The sequence below is a fragment of the Hippoglossus stenolepis genome, chromosome 21 (genome assembly GCF_022539355.2).
Source record: "Hippoglossus stenolepis isolate QCI-W04-F060 chromosome 21, HSTE1.2, whole genome shotgun sequence".
NCBI classification, from domain to species: domain Eukaryota; kingdom Metazoa; phylum Chordata; class Actinopteri; order Pleuronectiformes; family Pleuronectidae; genus Hippoglossus; species Hippoglossus stenolepis.
Genome location: NC_061503.1, coordinates 14,132,963 through 14,149,122, shown reverse-complemented (window position 1 = coordinate 14,149,122; position 16,160 = coordinate 14,132,963). Strand labels below are relative to the sequence as shown.

Below are 16,160 nucleotides of genomic sequence, written 5' to 3'. Positions count from 1 at the left end.
TCGTCCTTACCTCTGTGTGTGTGTGTGTGTGTGTGTGTGTGTGTGTGTGTGTGTGTGCGTGTGTGTCATCTGCATCATGCACGTACACTTACTGTAACATAACGCCACCTGGTGTACAGAAATGTAACTGGAGCTGTAGACAGAAGTCGTGCAGTGTTTATGGGATGTGTGTGTGTGTGTGTGTCAGAGATCAAGTACCTGAGAACATGGTCACTGCTTCCTGGCAGCACCTGAACAGTACGGTGGCCGAGAGAGATCAACGCAATGCAATTTAAGAAAACACACGCAAATCGAAAAAAAAAAACACGTTCACATTAAGAAAACAACATCATCAATTTGACGACACATGCGCTGCACAAAAGTTACAACACACACAAATACAGAAACACTGATCGGTGTCCTCACTACAGCGATAACATCTGCACAGGTGTGACCGGAAGTGCTTGTTTTGTTCAGCCTCAAGGTATGATGGGAGAATAATGACGTAGGTCCCAGGGTCATTGGAAACTTTCTATTAATCGTCCATTAAATCATGATTTAATTTCATTTTTGTCCTCTTTCGTTTCCATTTTTTTCTGTGTGCATTTTGTCTTATATATTCTATAGTTTTTCTGTTGTTGCCAATCATTCAGTCTTGTGGTGCATATATATATATATATATATGGTTTCTGTGACACCAGTGTTTACTGGTTATGTCCATTAGTGGGCAGTGTGCACTAAAGCAAACCTCAAGATCACACTTTATTCTTCCTTTACATTTAGTTTTCATAATAAAGCAAATCTATTGTAATTCAGTGTAAAGGAAGCAAACTAAAATTCTAAAATTAATTTTTAATCAGAATGCATTTGATTTCATAATATCACTATAATCTAAATCCAGTAGATAAAAACCAGTTTACACAACACTGCACCAGCTGGTACAGTAATGTCACAGGTTCGATTGCTCACCAAAATAAAAGCCCCCATATGTCAGGCTGTAGATGCTGCACTGTCCCCGCCCACTGCATGTGATAGTATAATACTGGGAGCTATGGATGCGGAGGAGGTGGTTCTAAGACATTTGACTCTATTAGGAGTTGTACATGAAAGTTTGTCCTCCTCTTCTTCTCCTCCTGCTCGTCCTCCTCACTGCAGAGCTCGTTGTCCGGCTCCTCTCCTCACAGAGCCCGCACCAGGATGGGAGCTCTCCCGGCGCAGGGGCTGTTCTGGATGGGTCTTTTGATTTTTACTGGGATATCAGACGTTTGCGGTGAGTTGTGTTGTTTTTTGGTGAAGCCAAGAATATTTGAAGAGTTAGATTTATGATGCATGTCTGGATGTCTGGAGGTTTGCAGACTTTACAGTGATGTTCTCAAAGTGCCTGCTGGACAGAATATGCTTGTTGCACCATGAATACTTTTCATAGTGGTGCAAGAAGTACTCAGATCTTTTTAAGTACAGTATAAAAAAGTAAAACTACTGCATGTAAAATTGCGCTTAAGTAAAATTATAAAGACACAATTAGACACATGATGCATTTATGGCTGTCTGGAGGTTTTCAGACTTTACAGTGATGTTCTCAATGTACTTATTAAACAGAATATGCTTGTTGCTTGGTGGCGGTGACAATTGATGGGTTGAAGTACAAGCATAATATGTTCAGAGTATATATTTTTCATCATATACGCACAGTGATGAATACTCAGATTCTTCAAGTAAAAGTACCAGTACAGCAGTACGAAAAAACTCAAGCAAAAGTACTGCTTGTACAATTGTACATGAGTCAAAGTAGAGAATCATTAGCAGCTAAATGTAATGAAGGGTAAAAGTACTTAGTCTAGTTGAATTATTTAACTTGATAAATCTTCATTTGACATATAGCTAACTAAAAGTTAAAAAAAGTGAAAAGTACAGCATTCCCTGTGAATGAATGGCTACTTCATCTACTTCAAGGGAAAACCAAGTCATTGTATTATGGATTTAATTTAAACAGCCACAGTACAAGAGAATTCAGAATCTGGTTAAAGCGTTTCCCTTCATATGGGGCCAATATGAACAATTTTAGAAAAATGATTTTTCTTTTGGTTCCAGCCTCCAACGTCTGCACCTCCCGAGGAGCCAGCACATGCAAACAATGTCTGGCTGTGCACCCCAGCTGTGCATGGTGCGTCCAGGAGGTGGGTTTCTTTTCCACTTCACTTCATTGAGGCCACGAGCTTTCTGCTGGTGCAGGGTGGTACAGATCTCCCCATCAGCCACTTAATCTGCTTGAGATGAATGTGTGCATATGTTTTATCTTTATTCTTATACTGAGAACATGAAATAGGTTGAATGGAAAAAATGTACCCAATAATCCATTGGCTTGTGTTTGGACTTAAATCTAAATTTATAGCACTTAAGACACAGTGACTGTCATTCTTTGACTGTCTGCATTTGTCTGTCAGGACTTTGGTCAGGGAATTGCCAGTTCTTCCCGCTGTGACCTGAAGAGTAATTTGGTGGCGGCGGGCTGCGCTGCCTCATCTGTGGAGTCTCCAATCAGCAAAATGCAAGTGATCGAGGACCGCCCCCTCAGCAACAAGGCAGCGGGGGCCACACAAGATGTCACTCAGATCAAGCCCCAGAAAGTCCACATCACGCTCAGGCCAGGTCGGTTCCTCAGTTTGGTTATGAGTGATGGAGAATAAATCCAGTGCTTGAATCCCAGAGACCCACACAAACATCAAGTAAAGCTAGAAATATCGATATTTCTCCCCCATGTTTCCCCAGATGATGCAAAGCGCTTCACGGTGAAGGTGCGTCAGGTGGAGGATTACCCCGTGGATCTTTACTACCTCATGGACCTCTCCTACTCCATGAATGATGACCTCTTCCGCCTGAGGACACTGGGCAAAGGCCTGGCTGAGGCCATGAACCGCACCACCAGCAACCTCCGCATGGGCTTTGGGGCTTTTGTGGACAAGCCGCTCTCGCCGTACATGTACATCTCCCCCAAAGAGGCTGTGAAGAACCCCTGCTACAGGTAAAAATAAATACAAGGTGGTATTGGTGCCATTGTCAACGGGGTCTCATGCGACTATCTTGAGCAATATGATACAGATCAAAATATTTGAGAAGCAGTTTATTGGGACACGTGAAATAAAGTAAGTTTGTTTATGAACGTATTTCCTAAAATGTCAAACTATGACGTCAACACCAAATTAGCCTCGTTTACCTGTTCCTCGTCGTTTCACAGGAATCTACACCCAGATGTCTTTGTAATGGAAAGTTTATTTTGGTGGCTGCACTGTTTTTGCATACTGGTGTTGATTTGAGTAGCTGTTTATGTCTGCGTGTGGAAAGTAGCGTCATTATGCAGATTAGGTCATTTTAGTGAGGACACCTTTAAACACAGCGTTGCTCGGCATCACAGCACTTGTTAAAGGCTTAAAGTGGCTCCCCGGTGCTTGGTCAGCTGCTCCGAATCAGCCGCAGGTAATCGTACCCTCCGCGGGGCAACACTAGTGTCCCTGAGCAAACTGCCATAACCCCCCTCGAGTCATTTACTCCCCCGCTTACACACAGTCTGCAGATATCCAGCCTCCAGGAATGTTTGGATAAAAGATAAGACAAGTGGAGAATTTGGGTTTGGTAGAAATACAGATAGAAGGAGGGGTTCAGGCGATGGCAAACATCTTGAGGTGAAGGAAGTGAATGAGGATTCACATGGACTTAGGGACCGACTGCCCTTTTACTAGACCACATTATGATGATGAACGGTATTGATGTTGGTCGATAAATGTTGCTGCCACAAAGGAATTATGGGATGGTATTGTCTCCTTTCCTTTCATAAAGGATGCTCCAGTGTCTTCTAAGGTGAAGCAGATAAGAAAGGATTCTTTAAAGAATTTGATGAGCTCTTATCTTGGCTGCCACTTACGTACTTTCGGGTGATGTTACCATGTTGAGGAGACAATTCAACCACAGTCTTAAAGTCCCTGAATGTCATAACAGGAAGTGTGACTCATTGAAACCAATATTCAATATAGCTACTAAACAATACGAGAAAATAACCTATAATTGAACTTGTTTATATTATGTAGCTATAATGCTGACTTTGATTATTTTCCATTTTACAGGTGATTATTTAAAACCTCAAAATGTCCCTGTGATAAAACATAACAAAAAAATTGTCTTTTGAGTTTTTGACTGACAAAACCGATCTCTGTTTGATTGACAGCATCAACACCACCTGTCTGCCCCAGTTCGGCTACAAACATGTTCTGTCCCTGACGGAAGAAGTGGGACGCTTCACAGAGGAAGTGAAGAAGCAGATGGTGTCCAGGAACCGAGATGCCCCGGAGGGAGGCTTTGATGCCATCATCCAGGCTGCGGTGTGCGAGGTGGAGAGACATGTGCTCACACACACAAAACCAAGAAACTCGTTTACTACCCTTTTCCTCTTCTGGCACGCATTTGTACAAATAAACATTTCAGGAATTCCAAGAACTAGATTCAAAACAAGGATGAAACGAATCAGCGAGCGCTCTGCTGCTTTAGATGAGCGTCTGGCAAAGTGCAAATTAAAAATGAAATATAACATTTTCAGTTCTTCTTCTCTCTTATGTGGTTTTGATGGGAACCAGGAGCAGATCGGCTGGCGTCCCGACGCTTCCCACCTCCTGATCTTCACCTCGGATGCGAAGACTCACGTGGCGCTGGACGGTCGTCTGGCAGGAATCGTGCGGCCCAACGACGGGCAGTGCCACCTCAACTCTGACAATATTTACAGCATGTCAACCACCATGGTTAGTGTATACTGTAAGTGTGTGTTAGGTGCACATATTGTAGACAGGGAGGGTGTGAGAGAGAGGCACAGACAATGGAAGTCTTTGTATGCAGCTCTGCAGAAGTACGAATAGGAACATTTCAGTGTTTATGTGCTAACCACGCTGCCTCCTTTGGCCCCCACAGGATTATCCATCTCTTGCTCTGATCACAGAGAAGATGTCGGAGAACAATATCAACCTCATCTTCGCTGTCACCAATCCTGTGGTTCCTCTGTACCAGGTCAGGACCCCTGCACTTCACACTGTGCACATTCAGCCCCTCATACACAACATACTGGCTGTGCAGCGACCCATTGTGAAATGTAGAAAAACACGTACTAATGTTTTAAAGGGAAAGATGACAAATCCCAGTGTGTAATCAGTAGCGTTTCAGCTGCAGTCCTCCAAACCTCACTGGGTTTAGAATGCGATTCTTGGATCATGCGTTGGAAGAATGGAAATTCAAAAATTAATCACTGTACATACATGGCAAGATACGAACCCAGTTTTTCCAAAAACTGTTACCATTACAACCAAGTGTTTATGTGTGTATTCACATAAACTAATATGAAATATATACTTTTAATAAAAAAAAAAACAGATGAACAGATGAATTTTCTGACCAGCGTGAGCAGGGTGTGTCACACTTCTGCAGTTCCATGAGGTCGTGAGAACTGTGAAGGTTTTGTGCAGCTCTGACAACTTTTAATTCAGTTACGAGAAACCATGTTGTCATCAGTAGTTTGACTTGATCAGCTTTTTCCTGTAATTTTACTGTCACATTTACCTGGGTAACAAAGAAAATAGTGAAAAAAAACATCTAAATCTATTAAATGTATTATTATAAATTGCTGGATAATGTAATGACATGTTAAATGATGGCTATATGGTTAAAAACAATTATTTTACTAGTAAAAATCCAATTGATTAGTATATTTAGTCACCATGAACAGGTTTTTAAATTTTTTACCCATTTGAAGGTACATTTTATTATATTGTCACATGCTTTTACAATTTGTTGTAGGAATAAGTTGAATATTCTCTATATATTTGTAAGTTGTGGTTGTTAATGGTTTATAAATAGTTTCTCTAACTGTTATGGACGTCTGTCTCTGTCTTGTAGAACTACAGCGAGCTGATTCCGGGCACCACAGTAGGAACACTGTCCAACGACTCAGGCAACGTGATTCAGCTCATACTGAAGGCCTATGCTGTGAGTTACACACACACACACACACACACACACACACACACCAAGGCTAGACAGTGTTTGAGGAGGTGACATGTGCTTGTTAACACACACCCTGTCTGAGTCACACACGCCGTTAAGGCAAAGTTGGCCGAAGAGTCAAGCTGACCATATGTAGGAGATTGCTGGCTGCACTTCATTGTTCGTGGTTTACTCAAGTTTACTTTGCAGAGATCAGACGAATGAGCTAAAAAAAGTATTATATCGTTACCTTCTTGTTTTTACAGGTGTACGTACAGACGTGTGTGTTAATATGTGCGCTTGTGTTTGTACATCCAAGTAAACACTGTGTATGAATGAGTCTGCGTGTAATGAGAGAAGGAAATTCTTTAATTACAGTGCAGCATGCAGACATGGGAAGAGGGAAATTATCATAACAACTGCAATATAATTATTATAATTGTAATAACTTCTTTTTGCAATCAAGACAGAGTTAAAAAGAGGTAATTTCCTTAATATCCCAACCAAATATGAAACCTAGTGAGATTTTAACCTTGTGATGCAGTTCTCCACACTCTCCTTTTTATGTGCACGGGTTGTTTTTGATTTTAGTTTTTTTGATGTTGCCAGAAAATCCGTTCCAAGGTGGAGCTGGAGCTCCAAGACGTCCCGGAGGAGCTGTCTCTGTCCTTCAACGCCACCTGTCTGAACGGGGAGGTCATCCCGGGCCTCAAGTCCTGCTCTGGGCTCAAGATAGGAGACACGGTCAGCTGAGCTTCACATACTTCATCTCTGATTAGGAAAATTAATCTACTCATTTTCAACTACTGAAAATTACTTATAGTTGCCTATGGACAATTTTCAGCAAAATTTGTTTCACATTCAGCCCTGAAAAGTTATTTCCTGATGATACGAAACTAATTTGATATAATTCTTCCAGTTATTGTGGTTTCTTTAGAAGACATTATGTCAGCTCCCTATAAGAAGACCATAAAATATAAAAAAATAAGAAAAACTCAAACTTAAACTCAAATAAGATGGCTTGTATACAATACAATACTCACAGCTCTCAGGCCAATTTTTCTACTATCTGTCTGTGAGGGTTAAAAAATAATATCACACTAGTGGCCGTTACCACATCTTGATTCTTAAAATAACCACTTCCATGTGTTATTTTTCCTTCTCTTTTCGGTCTCTTTCCATTTCCCTTCTTGCTGCAATCTACATGTGGGATTTTCCCCTTTCTTCAGATGATGGAAAGAAGTGGATCAGCACCGTCTCTGAACTTGTTCTTCTCAGTCCATGTTTTCATTGTCTTTCCACACTTCTCCTGCCAACTCCATTTAGAGTAAATTGCTGTGAGGGCTCTTTCTCCGTCCCTGTTTTGCATTTTTTCTCTATCACAGCCTCTTTGGCTCCTTTCCTTGTTCTCTCCTCACTCCAGGTGACATTTTTTGGCCTCCGCACATTTCTTTCTTTCTTTCTTTCTCTCTCTCTGCTTCAGCTCCTCTTGTTTCTTCCATATATGGTCGTTTCAACAGATGTGGTAACTGCCCACTTTTGGACGTCCAGATTTGGATGCAATGTTGAACGAACAATTACTTTGACGAAATACATATGGAGGCAATCTCTATGTCATAAGTGTGTGCCAAAAGTGATTAGATAAAGCCGAGAACTAGAGCAGCTATTAAATGAACATCAAACGGACCATTACAGTGCTTTTACATGTTAGTTAATCCACACCAGGGAGATACAGAAGTTTTAAAAGTTACCATGTCTCAGATGCAGAATCTCTCAAATCTTTTTATCCACAAACAGTTGACATTGTACAACTTCGATTCCCTCCTGTCACCCAGGTCTCTTTCAGTGTGGAGGCCAGAGCTCGCGGTTGCCCCAAAGAGAAGAAGAAAACCTTCATCATCAAACCCGTGGGCTTCAAGGACTCCCTGTCCATCACCGTGTCCTTCGAGTGCGACTGCAAGTGCCAGGCCAAGGCCCAGCTCGACAGCCCCAAATGCAACCAAGGCAATGGCACCTACGAGTGCGGCATCTGTCTGTGCCACCCGGGTCGCCTGGGGCCGCACTGCGAATGCGCGGAGGGCGACTACAGTCCCACGGAGCAGGACGGCTGCAGTGGACCCGCGGGCACTGGAGGGCCCCACTCTGCCATCTGCAGCGGCCGTGGCGACTGCGTGTGCGGCCAGTGCGTGTGCCACAGCAGTGACTTTGGGAAAGTGTGGGGCAAGTTGTGCGAGTGCGACGACTTCAACTGCCTGCGCTACAAGGGGGAACTGTGCTCAGGTAAGATGAAGTTTATTTAAAATGTCAGGAAATAGTAAAAAAATAGGTTCAGGATTATGTGACAAGTGGCTTGTTTTCATTGGATTCAACTAATCCATTGATCATTGGAGCTTTAATGAGAACATTTCACTCAACAAAGTCATTGATGAAGCAACGTTAACAGGTTTCGGCTTCTCAAATGTAAGGATTTGCAGCTTTTGTCGTACATCATTAGACATTGAATACATTTTTGTTTGTCTGTTGGTGGGATAACAAAAACAAGTAAGATTGATGTGACTTTTTTAAAGTTTGATCAGGAGATTAATACAACTCTCAGACACATGTTAAACATGCCTGTGGTGCCAGCAGTGTATTATAGGTCAGCGATTATAAATCCGCAGGTCTAGCTATTTCCCCCTGTTACCAGTCTAAACAAAGCAGCAGCTTCATATTGAACAGTCAGATATCATCTCATCTAACTCTGGACAAGAAAAACATATTCCCCAAATATTAAACTGTTCCTTTTACATTATTTTTACATGGCAGCCGTGGTTGGGAGTCTCCTTCACCACACTGACTTGACACCCACCTCATCTGGGAAGAATTACAGAGAATAACAAAGCTCCCTTCTGCCCGGGACATGGGCTCCATCCACAATAAACAGAATGGTGTGACCTGCAGTGTGTGTGTACGTGCATGCGTGTGTGCATGCGTATGTGCTCTAAGTATTACTCATGCTGTGGGGACCTAAAACACATTATGGGCAGATCTTCATGAAGTAAATCATTGACTTTTAAGGTGAGGACGAAGAAGAGAGGTTTTAAGGTTAGGATGAGCTTTGGTTTAGGTTTGTTAAGGTCAGGATAAGTTTATGGTTAGGTTAAGGTTGGGGTAAAGGCAAGTAGTATTGACAGTTAATGTTAAGAGGGAGAGTCTCCAGGAAATTAATGTAATTGAATGTATGTCCTCTGAAGTCATGGAGACGTGACTGTGTGTGTGTGTGTGTGTATGCGCCTGAGCTCAGGTTCTATGTTTCTGTCAGCCGAGCCAATATTCTGCACCTCGGACTTCAACGGGATTCGTGCACAAAGAAAACTTTCTAGATTCAGACAGTAGCTCCCTCCGGTCAGAAGGGACTCTCACTTTTCTGAAAAGTTTCTCCGGTGTGGTTGAAACTTTTAAACAGCGGCCCTGAGTTTGTGTTTGGTAACAGTTTGGAGCTTTAACTCACATCCTCGTGTTATTGTTGAGGAAAACATAATAGTGGTTAAAACATGCAAACAATTCAATTGGATTGCACTGAGGATATTTTACTTGACCATTGCTAATTACCTAATTGCGAGTTTTGGCGCTGACTTCCTCATGCTCCATCACACGGTCACATATATGTCTTACCCCCACCCCGCTGATCTCACACAGAAATGTTTTGCTCTATTCCCCAAAGCCCATAGATTAACATGAAAATACCTCTCTGCTTACTCATTGGCTGATGTGGTGTAATAAGGCTAAAAATAAACCCATGTTTGGGCAGGAAAGGGGCTGGTGGGAGAGTCCTGGAAATGTTCCCTATGTACAACATGGATTTGCTGTCTTGAAATACCTGATTCTGTGCGAGGACCATTCTTCTCCACATAACGGTCTAATTAAAAGCCAGCGGGTCCTGTGGTCATGTGGTAATGACGGTTTGTTTGTGGATCATCTTTTATCCTGCCAGACTCTTTGGGGCAGCTTCCTGTCATTGTTTATCTGGGCAGCGATAGGCCACAATGTGTTCTGCAGTGTCACTCTGCGTATTGGCACACACAAGTACAAATTCATGTAACGACAACAAAAGAACGCGCACAGATTTACTCACACATGCACTGAGTCATGCAGCTGAAAATAAGAGCCCTCCAGACACCGCAGGCACACAATGATATGGGTTTTGTGTCTCGCAACAGATGCAGGAACACTTCTGCTTTTCCCGTGTTGGCGGTCGAAGCCACTGAAAACAATTGTAACATTTGTAAAGGATGTAAACATGTTGTTAGTGTTCGATGGAAACCTGGTGCTGTGTAGTTCTAGCATCTTGACATGAGTTTTAAATATGAAAAGTACAACCCTCAATAAATATAAACCAGGACAGCTTTGTATAGCTCATGACCATAGGCAATGGCTGAAAGAACAAGGTTGTGAATACAGGCAGTATATTTTCTGTCAGGTGGCTGGGCCCAGCCTTAGAGACAGGGTGAGGAGTTCAGACATCCGGAGGGAGCTGCTCTTTCATGTTGAAAGGGGACAGATGAACTGGTTAGAGCATCTAGTTAGGATGCCTCCTGGGCGCCTTCCTTTGGAGGTTTACCAGTCACCCCAGGGTCGACCCAGAACTCGCTGGAGGAACTACATGTCCCATCTGGACTCGGAAGGCTTCTGGACCCCCCAGGAAGAGCTAAAGCTAGAGCTAAAATCTTTCTAACAAACAAACAAACAAACCAATGGACAGGGGTGAAAACACAAGCTCCTTGGCAGAGGTTAACGTGTCACTGCACCAGTCTGTCATGTCAGGCTGAGCGTTGAGGAACTAACTAGCTTTAATGAACAGTTTGAACAAACTGAGTGTAACACAACAATCATGTCAACCACTAAACACTACTGCTGTCTCCCTCACTCTTTCCCAGTAATGTCACACCCTCATTTTCACCCAGAATTACAAACTGTCCTTGCTTTTTATTGGTTGTTCGATTCCTCTTTTGCCATGTACCACCCGTACATCTGGGGAAATGGAAGTTATACGAGTAAACAGTCTTGTAGTGGCTTTGTCAGAGGATGTTTATGTCTTCAAATCCACCACATTTTGGTGGGTTCATAACCACATAGTCATGCTGTGCCAATGATGCAGAACTTTATTTTAAATTGAGGTGAAGTGAAGTCAGTGAAGATGACGAAAGTCTCAGGATGAATAAGTCTGATCTAATGTCATTGAAGCACTGAACATGTTGAATATAACCTTGCATCTAATTTTGAACCTAACATTAAAAGTGAGATAAGTATTAATTTGTTATGGTTTGGTTTTTATGGCTTTAAAAACCATACAAAAGATTTTGATGGTTAAAAGTCAAAGGTAAAGGTTGCTGTGACCTCATAAACCTTGTGAACGCGATATCTAAGAAACACCTCCAGGGAATCCTTTCAAATTTGGTACAAACGTTCACTTGGTCTCCAAGATAAAATGATTAGATTTCTGTAGTCTAAGGTCAAAGGTCACTGTGACCTCACAAAACCAATATGGCCTCGTGAACGCGTTATCTTAAGAACGCCTCAAGAGGATCCTTTCAATTTGGCTCAAGGTCTGGAAAGAAAATGATGTAGACTGAAGCTGCAATGATTTGCAACCACAAGGCAGTAATTTTAGTTCCTGTGTATTTCATTTTTTATTTTTCTTTCTCCATCCCTCCCAGGCCATGGCGTCTGTAACTGTGGCTTCTGTCAGTGTGCACCGGACTGGCAGGGTGAAAACTGTAATTGCTCCAGACGCACTGACACCTGCATGTCCAACCTGGGTCTGCTGTGCAGCGGCAGGGGCCAGTGTGTGTGCGGGGCCTGCGAGTGCACTCAGCCCGGTGCGTATGGGGCCACGTGTGACAAGTGCCCCACCTGCCCTGACGCCTGTACCATGAAGAAGTGAGTCTGCTTACAGAATTCCATATTTATACATCTAGAAACTGCTGCTTAAACTAAACTGATGGCGTTTCTCTTCCTGAAGGGAGTGTGTGGAGTGTAAGCACTTCAAGAGGGGCCGCCTGTTTGAGGACAACACCTGTTCTCGAATCTGCAAGGATGAGATCGTGCTTGTGGATGAACTACGTGAGATGTTTAAAACTACAACCATAAAGAAGTTAAATAGTTGAATTTATAAGTGATTTCATAAAGTTTATGAAAGTTGCCCCCTGGAATTTCAAAATAAAAAAAAAATGTGTTAATGCTGCCATCTAAAGAAAGTGTTCATTGCACTATTGGATTTTTCTTGCAGTGCTCCATGATACAAATGCCGTGAACTGCACGTACAAAGACGAGGACGACTGCGTAGAGCGTTTCCAGTACTACGAAGACTCCAGTGGCAAGTCCATCTTGTTCGTCGTCAAAGAGCCAGGTAAGAAAAAGATCCATGCTTCCTGGATATCTGACTGAACAAGCCTAACATTTAAAGCTGCTCGAATAAATAATTCAGAATTTTTTAAAGGTTGAAAACTCAAATGTTATTCTGCCGACACTGCAATCTGCATCAACTCTGCAGAGCATTTAATGGTCTTTCAGCTCATTGTGTTGGTTTTACAGCCGACAGTTTTACTGTTTTGGTCACGGTTTTACTGTTTTACTTTACTGATTTGCCTATTCCAGTAAAAAAGTTCTGATAAAATGGCTGTTCACTGCCGGCTGAGCATCAAACCGCAAGCAAACAAAGACTATATTTTATAGCTGTTGGTCATAGTGAAGCGTTTAGTAGCTATGGAGCCTTTTATTCCCTCTAAAGAACTGGTGTATTAGTATAAAATAAAGACTTGAAAGAGGAATGACTGTTGGAGTATGTCCAGTTGTGTTTACAGGTTGTTCTACTGCCCCCAATTGGCCAGATATTCATACTGCTTTAAGTACAGCAACTTTTAAATGCGGTTAATAATCATAATAATATAACTGAAGGAAGCGATGACAAATCCAGTAAAATAAAATCCACAAATACATAAAAAAAAACTATATTAGTAATACCAAACATCCTCACCCTGTGAAATCCGTGTGTTTTCACTACGCCCAAGTACAAGTTGTCACTCCCCTGCTGCACGCCCTTCATCTGCTCATTAAGTGGCCAGATAGAGAGCGTGGGGGGGTGAAACAGCCCTTTAATGACCACCAGTGCCCGCAGAGAAAGTCTGTCCCGGGGCCTGCCTTTAATGACGGTGTGTGTTTAATTTAGACACAACTGGGTTGCAGAGAAGCGCACCAAGAAATTTGCCTTGAACGCGGTGCACCCCGCCGTGTCGAGGAGGGTCGTAAACAGCTGCCCACCTCTCCTCCAGCAGCCCGCTGACTCCACATATCCTCGGGAGGAAAGCATGAGAGGGGGAGAGGGGGGAACTAAATAAGAAAAATACAGAAACGTGAAGCTGTACTATGCAGGAGAAAGAAGAGACTCCCTAAAGTTGACTAAACATATTTCTGATAATGTTACCTGAACAAGCATCATGATTCGTATATACGTCGTTATGATAAGGATCAAAAGGCTCCGTTGAAAAGCAGGAAATATAAGAATGTAGGAATGAGGAGAGAGGAAGAGCAGCAAAGCTTTGATGTCGGCTGTTAAAGTTCACCCTGGTTCCCCCCATAGGTTACCTAACTGCTGCTGTACACATATGTATGTACATGCAAGCACGAACTCACACTGTGACTTCCAACCATTAGGAACAACACAGAAAACAAACAAACAGAAAATCTCAATACCTTCGACCTTGCAGGTGAAATAAAGGATAAAAAGCAATAACTGATCCAGTTGCTCATTGTAAGATGCTTAATAACAAAGTAAGTTTTCAGGGAATCCATCCATTTATCCATCCAAATTGGGATTGAGAATCAGTTAAACTGGGAACATAGAAGCCAAACTAACTAATGAGTGACTTAACTTCTGCTGAAACTCCCAAACTTAGAAACAACTAAACCACCATCTGCAGATTTAAAATGAAGAATTGTTTAGCAGCGCACAGCTTATTACTCCTCAAAGGTTGGTTCAGAAACATAAAATAGTTGATAGTTGAATAAGTTTTCCAGAACGACTAATGATTGGAAACACGACAGTGAAAACAAAGAGTGATTATTTTATTTAATCATACTTTATTCCTTCTTTATAATTTGTGTGTTTAATGTTTATCTTTACAATTTCCACATCGTTTTGTGGTAGCAGATTCCACGGTATAGCTCGTGCTTTGTGCAGCACAGTTGCGCTTCCGCCTGGAATGAAATGTGCTGTGGAAATAAACCTCTGCTTGCTTGGTGTGTTATTCCAGTCTTGTGTCAGAAGGCTTCATGTAGTCGTCTTGTGAGCAGCCCCTCTCGAAACCGTGCAAAACCGATTCCTGTTGAGTTTTTGCCCGACCGCAGTGAGGGGTGGGAGATTTGTGGCCTGGCAGTGTGAGCTTTCTATTTTTCCACTTCAGCCCATCCTCCTCTCCGCTCTTTGGTATTTTGAAAAGTCCCATTCTCTTGTGTTCGTCCCTGTTGTGCTGCCGTCGTGCTCGGAGAACGGGCACACTGGGTTCGATGCTGCCAGCGTCACAGGTGGCAATATTACTATCCTCTGTAGTTCATTGGTCGATACAAGAGTTGCAGGAAAATCAACATCCATGTTAGTCAAAGTCGAGACCAGGAGGAAACAGCGTTATGAAATAAGCCTTATCTTCCTCTGTGTGTCCAAGTAACTCCTTCCTTGATCTTATTCTCTCCCTTCTTCCATCCAGACTGCCCCAAGGGTCCAGACATTCTGGTGGTGCTCCTGTCGGTGGCGGGGGCCATCTTGTTCCTCGGCCTGGCGGCTCTACTCATCTGGAAGCTGCTGGTCACCATCCATGACAGACGGGAGTTCGCCAAATTTGAGGAAGAGCGCGCTCGTGCCAAGTGGGACACGGTGAGGGAATTTAGTTTGAGGTGGCACCTACTGTAGGATGGTGTATGGTTAGGTTTAGCACTAACACTAAAATTAAGGTAATTTATTATAAAATTAAATCTAAGAAATAACACACACACACACACACACACACACACACACACACACACACACACACACACACACACACACACACACACACACACACACACACACACACACACACACACACACACACAAGGCCACACACACACTCTCGTTTTCTGAAGATGTTTTTTATTATTTCTGCAGCATGCTGTTACTCTCAGCAGAACAAAAGGCAGCCAACGGAAGGGCTGGGTTTATATCAGCTAACGTTAATTAGCCTTTACTGGTAATGGGCCTTTTTGTGGCCTCAGACACACAGCCAAATCCCACAGGCCAGAAACCACAAAGAATCACCGTAGTGTTATAGGAGGCTCACCGAGTAGTGGTAGAGAAACCATAAAGCTCACATTTAAAGGTATTTTTTACTTACATTTTCTATTGTGTAATTCAGTAGGGACTTTCAACGTGTCTTTTCTATAATCTTGAACAACAAGAGAGTATTTTTTGTTTGTTAAACTGACTTTAATGTAGTTCTCTATGTGTGTATCTGACAAACAGGGACACAACCCTCTCTACAAAGGAGCCACCTCTACCTTCACAAACATCACATACAGAGGAAAAGACTGACGCTACTGAACAAGGACGAAGAAATAAAGGAAGAAGAGGAAATAATGGACTTTGTGGGAAGGCAGCGAATCATGTGCAGGCCTCTACTGTCACCTGACCATAAATAATAATTATTTGTGTTTGTAAATATGTAGAAATGATTCTGAGGACACATTTTTATCAGGGATTTGTCATAAACGTCCACTTATACTACACTGACAAGTAAGATATTGTGTTGTGTGATTGATTAAGAACTGTTTTGTTGTGCAGGACAGAATAAAGGTTTGGTTCACCCAGACTTTCAGGATGCCACTGTATCCAGCCATGTATGTTGTTTTTTATTTTATTGGCCTGCGACTGAAATACCTTATACCAAATATCTCCCTCTTCAGCTTTGCTTAAAGCATCCAATACGGCAACATCTCTTTCTCTTCCCAGTATTTATAAGTTTTCATTTATTCTTTCTGATAAAGCTTCCTGCACAACCATTGCAGGTGTCCAGGTGTGAGACGTGAAAGACAAAGATGAGGATAAAACAATTTTAAAAAATGAGGAGGAAGATCCCTTTAAATTCAATCAAGCT

The 16,160-nt window shown here is 42.4% G+C and overlaps 1 protein-coding gene across 1 annotated transcript; it reads left to right on the top strand.

Annotated features, from left to right (window-relative positions):
* The first annotated feature begins 1,074 nt into the window (after nucleotides 1-1,074).
* On the top strand, nucleotides 1,075-15,894 carry LOC118100614 (integrin beta-3). Its single transcript, XM_035145908.2, has 15 exons — nucleotides 1,075-1,249; nucleotides 2,071-2,156; nucleotides 2,424-2,628; nucleotides 2,749-3,001; nucleotides 4,199-4,361; nucleotides 4,605-4,766; nucleotides 4,933-5,028; nucleotides 5,911-6,000; nucleotides 6,607-6,741; nucleotides 7,833-8,277; nucleotides 11,694-11,916; nucleotides 11,999-12,099; nucleotides 12,266-12,385; nucleotides 14,739-14,905; nucleotides 15,530-15,894. Exons 1-15 carry the CDS (start codon nucleotides 1,177-1,179, stop codon nucleotides 15,596-15,598), a joined length of 2,388 nt encoding a protein of 795 aa, XP_035001799.1. The 5' UTR covers nucleotides 1,075-1,176; the 3' UTR covers nucleotides 15,599-15,894.
* Nucleotides 15,895-16,160: the final 266 nt, after the last annotated feature.

Bases quoted from the DNA above. Each gene is read 5' to 3' on its own strand.
- LOC118100614 (XM_035145908.2), top strand. From the start codon at position 1,177: ATGGGAGCTCTCCCGGCGCAGGGGCTGTTCTGGATGGGTCTTTTGATT. The intron at 1,250-2,070 runs GTGAGTTGTGTT...TTTTGGTTCCAG, and splicing joins TGGGATATCAGACGTTTGCG to CCTCCAACGTCTGCACCTCC. The intron at 4,767-4,932 runs GTTAGTGTATAC...TGGCCCCCACAG, and splicing joins ACAGCATGTCAACCACCATG to GATTATCCATCTCTTGCTCT.